Consider the following 14,086-nt stretch of genomic DNA (forward strand, 5'->3'; position numbering starts at 1 on the left):
TCAGTCAGCATTATTCTTACTGGGGACACTAATGGGTGCATTCATCTTTACTGTTGGCATTCACCTCGGACCTTCACCTGACTGCAGACCGTTGTATGTGGACCTTTAATAAAACTAGTTGAGTACCCCTGGCATATACTATGGGTCTCATGTATAGAAAATAGTTCAGAGTAAAAATGTGTGTTTTTCATAGAGGCCAAATTCAAGCTCTTATTAATTCTGCAAAAATTGGACGATAAAATGTTTTGATTGGCTGCTACATTATGTGCAATTTTGCCTTTGGTTTAGTCTTTATAGATGAGACCCTTTAGATTTAGTATGCAATACTTAATACTAAATGCATGACTGCCTGTGACTCAGTGATGCCTGGAGCAGTATATACACAGTGTTGTACCTTCAGTTCTAGAAGACAGGGAAACGCAGCTCTGGGTTTATTGGAATTTTGTCAGTTTTTTCTTTTTATGGTTACTTATGGCTATAGTCCATGCTAAGTAAGATATCCGTATGTTTTTGTGTAATCTGTCTATGACAACTTTATGTTGTGTCTGCTGCAGCACAACCTCTCTAGTGCATCTAATAAGTTCACGCACAGCTCTATATGTCTTTTAGCTCACTAAAAATACAGGGGGTCAAACTGGTGTAAAGTAGAACTAGCTTAGTTGCCCATAGCAACCAATCACATTCCACCTTTCATTTTTTACAGCTCCTTTGGAAAATGAAAGGAGGAATCTGATTGGTTACTATGGGCAACTAAGAGTTCCACTTCACACCAGTTTGATAAATGATCCCAACAGTGTCCAGTTTCAATATGTAAGTCAATACATTTACTGCATTAAAAGTGGTGAGATGGGAGTCACAGCGTTCAATATAGTGGTGAGCATGAACTGTTACTGTGTTGAAAACCTTTTGTCTAGAATACAGTAGATTTATCCTCTAGAAAATTATCTTACTTAAAGAGCATCTGTCACCATGATCAACCCTATTAAACCAGGCATACTACCGTGAAGGGTTGATCATGGTGACTAAAATGAGCCCTTTATATTCCCATTAGGGATTAGCGAATTGACTTTGCAAGCGCTCCGTATAGTATTAGAATGTATTGGCTCAGATGAGCCGAATTTATTACGTCGCAAAGTCTTGCGAGACTTCGGTAATAACTACGTAAATTAATTTCTACTGTAAAAAACCTTGCTACCGAGACTGTGTGAAGTACTAACTTCGGTTCATCAGAGCCAATACATTCTAATACTGTAAGGAGCGCTCCCTATGTACAGTATTCTAACAAAATGTTATGCGAATCGACTTTGGATGAAGTGTCCGTCATCCCTGATTCCCATACACACTTTTCTTAGGCTATTGTCCATACATTCACCAGAGCGCTCACATTTAGGTAGTCCAATACATATAAATAGTGAGAACTTTGTCTCAGCTGAAGTGTAGATCCTGCCATGTAATGTTCAGAGAGCATCAGGGGGGTGATACTTGAAGAAGGGGGCAGGGTTCCGAAAACATTGTGTGGCAGGACCTTATGGATTACACTTCAGAGCTTTCCATTCAGCTGATCCATCAGAAGAAGAGGAAAAAAACAAAACAAGATCCTGTAAAATAGCAATAAACAATTTAGAGGAGCTCACCAGCAACCTACTGGAGCCCAGTCTTTCAGATACCAACTGAAAACCAAAAAATTTTGTAAAAGCAATCAGACTGGCTCACAGTATTTTTGCATTTATTACACTTAATAAAATTACAATTAGTTACAATAACAATTATAAAATAAATTGCCCACTAAGTATTAGACATATCCTAATAGCATATCAACTTAATAGCATAAATGAATAGGTATTTTAAATGCGGAGCTCACGCATATACCCAAACAACAGGAGTACTCCAAAAAGATAATAGGAGCATTTCACATTTGCCTACTGAGGAAGGAACTACGGTTCCGAAACGCGTCTAGTGTGAATTGGACCCAGCTAGTGGTGCGCTATTTCTGTCTTGGCGCACAAAAGGACTTTTGCTCTTTTCCATCTAGAACCACCCGAAAGAGCGGATGCGGTACCGGCAGTGATCTAATTCATCAAAGGGGACTGATTCAATCACCACCTAGCAGTTCCAGTGAAGGGGAATTGAACCCCGTACCGGCGCAGCTCTGCTATACAGACCTCCGCTACTCCGATCGGCACAGGTGGATGACATCACCGACCAGCGCACCATCTCCAGGTCAGGTCACGTGAGACGCCGAGAAGGAGAAGCTGCGATACTACCTCGTGGCAGGAGGTAGGCAGCTAACACAGATACAAAAGAAAGTACAAAGTATTTTTCTGGACGCCAGAACCACATACCGGTGACCGCAGGGTGGATACCTTCTCAGCGACTTGTATGTAGAGCATTGGCAAGTTAGTTCACAAGTATCCGAGCATTAACAAAGTTCAGATTTAATGCGCTATTGACAGACACCACGCAGCACAATCAAGTGGTCCTATTATCTTTTTGGAGTACTCCTGTTGTTTGGGTATATGCGTGAGCTCCGCATTTAAAATACCTATTCATTTATGCTATTGAGTTGATATGCTATTAGGATATGTCTAATACTTAGTGGGCAATTTATTTTATAATTGTTATTGTAACTAATTGTAATTTTATTAAGTGTAATAAATGCAAAAATACTGTGAGCCAGTCTGATTGCTTTTACAAGATCCTGTAAAAAACTGGATCCTGTTGTTTCAGTTGTCATCCGTTTGAGCACTTTCCGTCTGAGATCCGTTTTTTAGACGGAAAAAAGTCCTGCATGCAGAACCTTTTTTCCTCTAAGCAAACGGATCTCAGACGGAAATGGCCCAAACAGGTGACAACTGATGCAACAGGATCCTGTAAAAAAAAAATGGATCCTATGCATAAATGATGCAACAAGATAAGATTTTTTACAGGATCCTTTTGTTTTTGTTTAATTTTTGTTCTCTTCTTCTGACGGATCAGAAGAACAGAAAGCTAAACGGAGATGTATCTTAAAGAAGGTCGTTGAACAAAGGAGTTTTCGGGCTACCTAACTGTGGGTGGTCTGGTAAATGTATGGACAATAGCAAAAGAAAGTTGTGTATTGGAATCTATTTAAAGTAGTTCACACATGGAGGTGGTGTAACCGCTGTACACCTGGGCTAAAGGAATATTGGATTCGGAGCTGTAACACTTTATTGTGATTTTTAAAATAAGCCATTTCTTTCTGCAATCAGAATTTTCAGTGCAGAGAAATTCTTACTTTTACCCTAAGTTCAGACCTGAGCGTTTTACAGCGCGTTCCTACGCGCTGTAAAACGCTCAACACGGAGAAACCAATGATTCCCTATGGGAATGGTTCTCACCTGGGCGTTTTACAGCGCGTACGATCGCGCTGTAAAACGCCCGACGCTCAAACAAGTACTTGAGCTTCTTTGGGCCGTTTTGACGCGCGTTTGTGGCCATAGGACACTGCAGTCAATGACACAAACGCGCGTCTACTATTACAAAAAACGCGCGTCAAAAATGCGCGTTTGGGAAACGCTCAGGTGTGAAAGCAGGGTTACTTGTATTTAATTGAGGTTCTCTGAGCACCAAGGAGCTGCCCTCACCCCTTAGAGCACTGCTTCATCTCCGCCTCTCCCTCCCCAGTGAGATCCTCACTGCTATGATGCCTGGCCCTGAAGTCTCGCTTATGTGCTGGCGGCAATACCATTTGTGCATGTGTAGTGAGGATCTCAGAGCAGGGAGGACAACAAGAGATCTTCACTGCCCCAGTGTATGTGTGAGATCATCTTATTTGCATACAACTAAAAATAAGATTTCTCCATCGGTAATACTGATTGCAGAGAAAAAGGCCTCATTTTAGTCACAGTGATTAACCCTACCAGACAGCATGCCTGGTTTAATAGGAATGATCACGGTGACAAATGCTCTTTCATTATTACATAATTATACATCTGAAATTGTAATAATTATTGAGAAACATTATTAGAAATTGGTGATGTTTTTCCCCCTTAAGAACCCCTTTAATATAATGGGTTGTCTCACTTCAGTAATTTGCATTTATCATGTAGAGAAAGTTAATATAAGGCACTTACTAATGTATTGTTATTGTCCATATTGCTTCCTTTGCTGGCTGGATTCATTTTTACATCACATTATATACTGCTCGTTTCCATGATTACATCCACCTGAAATCCACCAGTGGTGGTTGTACTTGCACAATATAGGAAAAATTGTTGGCCTCTCTGGTGGTCAGGACCATGGGAGCTCACATAGGCTGGTGCTTTTTCCTATATTGTGCAGGCACGACCAACGCTGATGGATTGCAGGGTGGTCATAACCCCTTGAAACTAGCAGTGTATAATGTGATGGAAAAATGAATCCAGCCAGCAAAGGAGGCAATATGGACAATAACAAATACATTAGTAAATGGCTTGTATCAACTTTCTCTAATGGCACTTACTGAAGTGAGGCAACCCCTTTAAGGATTGTAATGCCAGCTATGTTATCCTGTTTTCTAGTTGTCTGAAAGAATTAAACCGTAGACCCCACTGGAGCAACAAAGTGCCTGGATTGCTGGAGGATGATAAGCAGTCTTCACAGAGGAAATCCTATAGTGCTCAACCAAGAAGACACCATAGTAATTCTGACTACAGCAGAATGTCCCCAGAGGCTTTACATTTCTCATTTGGAAGTAGATCAGATGACTCTTTAGTAATGTCCAGTAGCAGACTAGAACCCATGACTGGTGTACGTCTTCTCAAGAACCTTAATATGCACTGTAATCAAGAGGACCAGTTAATACAGGAGCAAAACAATGATTCGGAAGCAGTCTCTGTGTTTCCCCTATCACAGTTTAAAAAAAGGCCTGTATCAGTAACAAGCTGCTTGACACATAGCCTCTGTTCTCGTCCAGAGAGTGCTTGTCAGACCTCTATGTCAGGTCCCCACAGCGATCTTCTGTCTTTAGTTCCTTTCAGATCATCAGCAAAATCTGAACATTGTAAAATAGTTCATAAATCTGCTTGGTACCACATTCCTGGACGTTATCCAACACCGCAAACTTCTTTTCCACCCAAGAGACATCAGGTCCGTAAAGACATCTAATCATGCTATGGGGTTTTCCAGTGTGGCAGAAATGTCATTTGCAGGTTGAACAGCCCATTATAGATTTGTGATCTCTACCAAATTTCATTTAGTTATTTACAATTCTTTTTTGGCCTGCTCTATTTTATTGTCTTTTACTAACTCAGCTTCACTGTGCTGCCTATATCATTAGATGGCATTTCAATAAAGGGTTTGTTTAAAGGGGTTATTCACTGTGGGGGTAGGACGCAGTATAGAGGCACCAACCAGTTTGTAAACCAAAAGTTCAGTGTTTATTCACACGTTAGAAAGTTCACAGAACAAAAAAAACACTTTCAAGCAAAAAAAGTCACCCTGCAGTATTGGTGTCAGTTCACACCATGCAGCCTGTTCTGCCAACAAGAGTCCATCAGCAGGCTTTAGGCGGCCTGTTTCCCCTCACATAGGTCTCAGCCCTCCACAACGGGACAAGCCTCAGATCCCAATACAGAGATCCCCTCTGCATGAACCCAGCTGTCATTTAAGGCAGCTAGATGTTAACAAAAACCCGGACCGGCACCTGCGATCTAGTCTGGTGTTTGACCTTACCTGACTGCTAATTAGTTCAGCAGCACACACTGGGAGGAAAATACCTGCCTCCGCATACAATTCCCTTCAGGGTCCTTGCAGACGAGCATGAACTCAGGCTCCCGGCCTGAACTCCCAGCGCTGCCGGGGGTCACATAGCATTATATTTATTTATGATGCTATGTAATCCTTACAGTTCTGGAATGTATTGGATAACACTGGCAGCATTATGTCAGTGTTATCCAATACATTCCAGAACTGTAAGGGTTACATAGCATCATAAATCAATATAATGCTATGTGATCCCCGGGAGCTGCGCTGCGGAATCGCAGCGTGACCAACGCGCGTCTGCAAGGGCCCTTACTGTGTCACACCACACACAGTATTACTATGCAATAAATAGAGCATTTCAAATGAAGTAGTATTGCAATATACATGCAATAAAAATATTGTAAGAGGTTTTTTTTTTATATATAGATTATCTGGTAGCGCCCCCTGCTATTAAACCTTCTGGTCCACCTCCTAATGTATAGCACTGAGAAATGACACTTAAAATAATGACTGTATATGTATGTACTCATTACAAAGATTTCAGTGACGCGTCCATGCAGTTTGCTTATTTTGACTGATCACTGCTGCTGCGGTGGTCACATACTATGGTGCCAGGATATGACTGCCCTTTATGTTAAATGCTAGGCCTGGTTGATACAGAAGGTACATGTTTCAAAAGCTTAATATCAGTCACGCTTGTTGTTGCTTAGCAGCTTGATACTTTAGGAAGCACCCATGTTACCGCAGAGAGGAATCTCATGTTACCTGGCTGATACTCTTAGCAGTGGGAAATATCAGAGACTTAATATAGCTGCCTGGTTGCACAAATATAGGCCGTTCATTCATATCTTGTGACATGAGTTCATTTATTTTATTGTGGTCTTATGATAAACATGACAAGGAGTAAACCTAAAATTAGAACAAGAACAATTGAGACGAGAAAATTGTAGAGTTGTAGATAAAAGAGAAAAATCGAATATGCAACAGGATTCATACAATAAAAGAGAAACATAGTTTTTCCACATAAATGATACTCCTTACCCTCAATGTATACATGACAGGATACACAACCATTCTCCCTCTGAGAAGATACATTGAGAATGCGGATGATTGTGTAGAGGGAAGGCTTTTCATATTTAAGAAAAATGAATGTTCCATATTAATTATATAAAGTGTTTGTGCCATCATTAAATGTAAATTTTATATAATTCTGCATGAAAAACTCATACGTTACTTTTGTAATTTGTTTCTGTTACAAAAACGCTCCAAATGTGATATATTCTCTGTACTTCATTAAAATTGTGCCCCCTGGTGTTTAATCTGTATAGTAATATGCATGTCTACTCAATTCCATCATTCAACTGCCATAAGCCATATCTACTGTGACAGTTACAGGGAAAGAGCTGCAGCAGAAAGGACACACCCTCTAAAAAGAGCATACCCCTGAGGTGCCAGTCTGAAGAGAGTCTAACAGAGGAATGAATGGGGGAGCTCTGGATCTGGGAGGACATTTTATTGCGCCTCTCTGTTTCTAAGTTCCAGATAACAGACTTGCCAACTTTGTGTGACTGTGTACATTAAGCCCAAAAATTTCAAGAATATGGAAGGGTTCCAAACAAAAGACTTAGGGCCAGGCCTTGTCCTCCCAAAGCCAAAATGTGGGTGGTAGCAGCACCAGCAATCCGTCCAGAAGTAGTAGTCGTTGTAATAGTCCACAATTCTCTCTGGCTTTGAAAAGGCGCAACATTATCATTGAGGAGAAGAGGATAAAAAAGTGGATTGGATGGCTCACTCCTCCTCTTGGTCACAGCAGGATGACATGGAGGTGACTTCTGAGTCTGACACCGTGCCTTGGAGCCAGGGTTCGCAGCATTCCTCCTGCTCCTCCTCCTTGCAGCCTCAGAGAAGGCTTTCAGTGGAGTCCTCTCTGTCTGCACATCTCCTTCCTTGTGGGACGGCCTTCCTTTTTCCTAAGAAGTGGCAACAAAGAACCCAAATGGACCAAGTTGTGTCTGCCAGTGTCCAAAACATCACTTTTTTCAAATTGAACCAAGCCTGAATTTGGTAAGATTCTAATACGCTGGTTGAGGCTGATGAATAGATCAGGCCTTGCTGACGGTGCCCCATCTTGCTACTGCTGCTGTCTCCTTGCCTACCATCATCTTCCATGTGGCTGCTGCTGCCTCCATCATGCCACTACTGCTGCCTGCCTACCATCATGTTCCATACTGCTGCTGCTACCTCCATCATGCCACTGCTGCTATCATGCAGCTGCCTGCCAACATGTACCATATGGCTGCTGCTACCGCCACCACCTTAGCTGCTTATCCCCTACTACCAGTACTACTACTACCACCCATAGACAGCTAATTTACTGCCTTGTATGTTCCATGCTATGCTGCTTCTGCTACTATTGATACATTAGACTTTCCACATTTACACTCTACTGCTGCTGCTCCCAATTAAAAAGGAAACATTTTGTAGGCTTGTTCACAACGATCCAATTTTTCTTCTGACAAGTATTAAGGCTGATTTCAGCCTGTATTTGTGGGCAGGGCGTAAGTTCCCTATATATACCCGCCACTCCTATCCACTGGTGGTGTGTCTTACTCACTTTCGTAGGAGGAGCCACATCTAGCTGCCGGCACGTGCAAGCATCGCGGTTGTTTTCAAAGTTTTCGGTTCGCTACACGGTATAGTGCAATATTTAAAGTGTTTTTCTGGTCCGTCACCAGGTGAGTACCTGTCCAATGGAGCGCGCCGTATACTTACGGCCACGGGTCGGTCTCCCCTTCTCGCTGATGATGTGTGGTTCACGGTGGAACGCACACGTGACCGCCGGGCCTCCACAGGCATGCTCAGCCGAGCGCCGAAGAAATGTCCCTCCTGCACACGTCTACCGCCCGCTCTGCCTTCCGGAGCTCCTACGGTGGGACTAAATGGACAGTCGGGGGCAGCATGTTCAGTTAGGGAAGAGCACAAATTCTGGGTTCCCCTTGAAAGGCGGCCAGGGGCGCAGCACACTCATCAATACAAGCATGTCCAGACTTTCCCCATCATTATCTTGTAAGGCGTCACAGGGGGAAGCAGGGTGTAAGCCGGGTGCCAGCAGCGAGTCGTGCGGTCGCAGCCCGGAGCTCAGCTTGTGTGGGTGGCAAGAATTAAGGGCTCATTCGGGTTGTTTTTGGGCTGGGGCTGCGCTGTGACATGGAGGCTGTGCCACGCTGGATCTGGTGGTTGTTAGGGGGGGGGGTCGCAGTGTCAACAGGTTCAGGGCTCCACTTGCACGTGACTTGCTCCAGCGTTTTTTCTGCGGCGTGTGGCTTGCCAAACATGAGTCAACAGTGAAGAGTGAAGGAAGTTAAATTGTTACATGCCACTTGTATTGTCACCTTGATCGCCCGGGCCGAGTTAAGTATCATATGTCACCTGGATCGCCCAGGTTCAGCTCGCTCTTGATGCTATTCTAGGCCACTGTTTTTTGTCACCTGGATCGCCCAGGCCGAATTAAATGTTGTGTGTTACCTGGACCATCCAGGCCAAGTTACATGTTTGTGTTTTACCTGGATCACCCAGGACGAGTTAAATGTTGCATGTCTCCTGGATCGCCCAGGTTCCGCCACTGCAGTTAGCATGCTATATGTCATTTATATGTTACCTGGGTTGCCCAGGACGAGTTAAATGTTGTACGTCACCTGGTTCGCCCAGGTTCAGCCATTTCAGTTACCATGCTAGATGTAATTTGTCTCGTTACCTGGGTCGCCAGGTCGAATTGAATGTTGTATTTTACCTGGATCGCCCAGGACGAGTCAAATGTTACGTGTCACCTCAGGAGAGTTCACGGTCCTCATCCTATCTCCAAGGTTACAATATTGAGTCTAGTTTAAAAAAAAAAAAAAAAAAAAAAACAGCAGAGAAGCGCAATGCAGCAGAGACGGCACAGGTAAGAAGCAGTAGGCTCATCGCTTTCCAACACATGTCCTAGCCGGGAGGATTTGACAGTGACGAGCGAACAGTCTCAAACAGGCCCGTATGTTATCCGGTCCATCCGAGTTCAGCCACTGCAAATACTGGCTATGTCATTTGTCTGTCGCCTGGATCGTCCAGGCTGGGTTCAATGTTGTATGTTACCTGGATCGTCCAGGCCGAGTTCAATGTTGTATGTTACCTGGATCGTCCAGGCCGAGTTCAATGTTGTATGTTACCTGGATCGTCCAGGCCATGTTAAAAATGTTGTATGTTACCTGGATCGTCCAGGCCATGTTAAAAATGTTGTATGTCACCTGGATCGCCCAGGTTCAGCCGCTGCCGTTACCAGCCATGTCTTTGTCTGTTACCTGGATCGTCCAGGCTGAGTTCAATGTTGTATGTTACCTGGATCGTCCAGGCCGAGTTCAATGTTGTATGTTACCTGGATCGTCCAGGCCATGTTAAAAATGTTGTATGTTAACTGGATCGTCCAGGCCATGTTAAAAATGTTGTATGTCACCTGGATCGCCCAGGTTCAGCCGCTGCCGTTACCAGCTATGTCTTTGTCTGTTACCTGGATCGTCCAGACTCCAGGCCGAGTTGAATGTTGTATGTTACCTGGATCGTCCAGGCCGAGTTGAATGTTGTATGTCACCTGGATCGTCCAGGCCGAGTTCAATGTTGTATGTCACCTGGATCGTCCAGGCCGAGTTCAATGTTGTATGTCACCTGGATCGTCCAGGCCGAGTTCAATGTTGTATGTCACCTGGATCGTCCAGGCCGAGTTCAATGTTGTATGTCACCTGGATCGTCCAGGCCGAGTTCAATGTTGTATGTCACCTGGATCGTCCAGGCCGAGTTCAATGTTGTATGTCACCTGGATCATCCAGGCCGAGTTCAATGTTGTATGTTACCTGGATCCTCCAGGCCATGTTTAAAAATGTTGTATGTCACATGGATCGCCCAGGTTCAGCTGCTGCCGTTACCAGCTATGTCTTTATCTGTTACCTGGATAGCCCAGGCCAGATTAAATGTCATATGTCACCTGGATCGTCCAGGCAGAGTTCAATGTTGTATGTCACCTGGTTCGTCCAGGCCGAGTTCAATGTTGTATGTCACCTGGATCGTCCAGGCCGAGTTTAATGTTGTAGGTCACCTGGATCGTCCAGGCCATGTTAAATGTTGCATGTCACCTGGATCGCCCAGGTTCAGCCGCTGCCGTTACCAGCTATGTCTTTTTCTGTTACCTGGATCGTCCAGGCCGTGTTAAATGTGGTATGTCACCTAGATCGCCAGGCCGAGTGTTACCTGGATCGTCCAGGCCATGTTAAATGATGTATGTCATCGGGACCGCCCAGGTTCAGCTACTGCTGTTGTCATGCCATGCCATTTGTCTCGTCTCCTGGATTCCCCAGGACAAGCTAAATGTTTGGGTGACAACTGGACCGTCAGGCCCAGCCGCTGCTGTTATCACGCTATATGTCATGTTAAAGCTGCCACATCCCACTTCAGTCTATCCAGGCTCGGCCTTTAGTTAGGGGGCTCCTGGACGGTCAAGGGGTCTCGTGGTCCTCTTCCGATTTCCACGGTTACGTTATTTAATCAACTTAATGTTCCCCTCAGATTCCTAGAAGTGTCTTCCGGCCACTATCGTTCTCAAACCAGACAAGCCCTCCACAAGGTAAGAAATGCGCAACAAGGGTAAAGGCGGTTTCAGCAGCGAAACACCTCATAAGACAGTCGTTAGCTCCAAATACGACCAGGAATTACAGAGCTGGGTGGAAAGTGTTCGATAGTTTAGACTTCTCTACACTCAGGGTGGCTGGGACGAAATATCTTACATATTGGCGTTCATATCTTTCTGTCTCTCCCAACAGAAGCTTTCGTACAATGCCATCGGATTGTGCCTACCAGGCCTCCAACACCACTTCATACTTAATAACCCAGGTCGCTCTTCCATTTTTGTCCAACCAGGCCATCAAGGCGGCTCTCAGGGGAATCTAAAAAAAATAAAAAACGCAGAGCAGGCTTCCACCCGCACACAGCCAGTGTCCAGCGAGCGTTCAGGGATTTGTCTTCTGCACTGGACGGCAACCCTTTTTGGGCCTTTTACCAGCGGTAATTCAAGAGGCCATGTTCCTATGGCTTCCTCCGGTTAGGAGAGTTCACTAGCAGCTCTCTGGGACACGGCTGTCTCCGCATAGAACAGCTGTTTTGGCATAATAACTACCACATACTCAGTATCCCGTTGATCAAGACAAGCCAGATGGGGCTGCCCACGGAAATAAATATTTTCCCATCCAGAATAGCTGGTGCCCGGTCCAGAGCCTCATAAATTAATGTCCCTATTGCAAACAGGACCTCCTGTCAGTCCTCTCCTGCCCTTCAAACTAATTCACGTCCCATATATGCTCCCTGGCAGCAGGTCTTGGGTACGACCCAAGAGTCATTTCAGGCCATCGTCAGCTTCAAACCCCAGGTCCCCGCTCATGTTATCCGACCAATGGGGCGCTGGAGATCATCTTGATTCAGCAGGTACGTTCCCAGTCCACACAGGGAGATCTCCCAGGCTTTCCAGTCATTGGCGTTATAGGTCATGCGGAAAAATACAAATTGGTCTAGTCAACATAGTGTCCTTGACTTTTTGCCCTCTCCAGGACTACCCACGCCCGTGGCTCCAGGCACAACTCAGCCATATAGTTCAGGTTTGGCATGCCTTACCCACGACCAATACGTATGCAGCCCTGCCCATAAGTATTAAGGCTGATTTCAGCCTGTATTTGTGGGCAGGGCGTAAGTTCCCTATATATACCCGCCACTCCTATCCACTGGTGGTGTGTCTTACTCACCCCTCCCTCCCATCCCTCTTTTTCATACACTCCAATAGGGTACGCCCTCTCCAGGCCTACCCACGCCCGTGGCTCCAGGCACAACTCAGCCATATAGTTCAGGTTTGGCATGCCTTACCCACGACCAATACGTATGCAGCCCTGCCCATAATTAACACGTATGCATGTCATATTCTCACTCCGTCAAGTCATAATTTTTGGACGCTTGGTCCCCCAACAATAAATTCCCCCCCCCATAACACCATGTGTGTTTTGAATTTTTGAAAGCTTTGGAATATAAAAAAGGTTAACACATTCGACGGCACAGTGTGCTTTTAAACATGCTGTCATTTCGGGGGGAGGGGAGAAAAAGCTAAAATTCCCAAAAAATTTACAAAAACAGTAAACATGTTTTCCTAAAAATAATTCTAGGAGATTAGGGGGGTATTATATACCAATTACTGTCAGCCTCAGGGAACAGACTGCACATGCGCAGTTCGTTCTCTGGGGCTGATGCCAGTACAGGGATGGAAAACCAGGTGGGCACTTACATCAGGAGTACAGGCATTTGCGCCGAGTGCTCAGAGTGACGTCGAGGGAGCTAGTAGGGGACTTTGGGGTGTGGGGCAGTGCTGGGCTCCTTCAGAGTGGGCACGGCTGGGCTCCAGACGTTAGAAACAGCCCCTTGGGCTCTTTTCAGAGGTAATTTGCATATCGATAAAATCGATTTTCTGAATAAATTAAAGCATTCATATCTATGGTAAAGGTATATTGCAGACATGCTATAGGAGATTTGGCAGACCCTATAAACAGCAATATATGCAATCTCTAGGTGACTGAATCCTTTTAATTCAAAGCAGAAAACCGGTAACTTCAAAAAAGTATCTCAGGACAGGCAAAGCTTTTCTACATTTTTTCCTCTGGTTCATGGGAGCCTTGTATGTTTCCAGATGGTAAGGTTCTTTTGGAGTTTTTACTGCCAGGTCTCGATAAAGGTCTTAAAGTCATTACCCTTAAAGTCCATACTGAAGCACTCCGCTCATTTTTAGAAGTTAAATTTGCGGGCACTGATCTGATCAAATGCTTTATCAAAAAAGCAAGAAGGATTTGTCCTAGCTACCATTCCAAAGACCTAAATGTGGTCCGCTTAGTACTTATGGATCACCCTTTTAAGCCAATGAAGGAGATTCCTCTCAGAATGTTTTCTCTGAAGGCTCCCTTTCTCTTGGCCATAACCACAGCTAGGAGCGTGGGTGAGATACAGACGGTCACCTGTAAGACACCTTATCTGACTGTTTTTGATGACAGAATTGTCCTGAAACATTCTGGGCCAGATTTATCATGACTCTGACAGCTCACTCCACTTTCACATATGGCTAAAGTCAGTTTTAGCCAAGTCAGATTTATGATCGGCCCTTTAAGACTGTAATAAATGTGGTTTGACGGTAGCAGTTTATCCGTCAGTAAGCAGCTTTACAAAAGTCACACATCTTTACGAAAAAGTCGCACGTTTTTATGAAAAAGTCGCATGTTCTATTAAAAAGTCTCATAAGATGAGCATGGTCCTCACTGGAGTGAAATTTAGA

At 44.5% G+C, this 14,086-nt stretch overlaps 1 protein-coding gene across 2 annotated transcripts in view; it reads left to right on the plus strand.

Annotated features, from left to right (window-relative positions):
• Positions 1 to 5,681, plus strand: part of LOC122925943 (tetratricopeptide repeat protein 41-like) — an 86,635-nt gene extending 80,954 nt beyond the window's left edge. For both annotated transcript variants that reach the window (XM_044277287.1, XM_044277288.1), the window contains one exon: positions 4,521 to 5,681. In XM_044277287.1, coding sequence (XP_044133222.1) covers positions 4,521 to 5,106 — 586 coding nt within the window. In that variant the 3' untranslated portion in view covers positions 5,107 to 5,681. The remainder of the gene's footprint in view (positions 1 to 4,520) is intronic.
• The last annotated feature ends 8,405 nt before the right edge of the window (positions 5,682 to 14,086 follow it).

This window comes from Bufo gargarizans, chromosome 2 (genome assembly GCF_014858855.1).
Source record: "Bufo gargarizans isolate SCDJY-AF-19 chromosome 2, ASM1485885v1, whole genome shotgun sequence".
Lineage (NCBI taxonomy): Eukaryota > Metazoa > Chordata > Amphibia > Anura > Bufonidae > Bufo > Bufo gargarizans.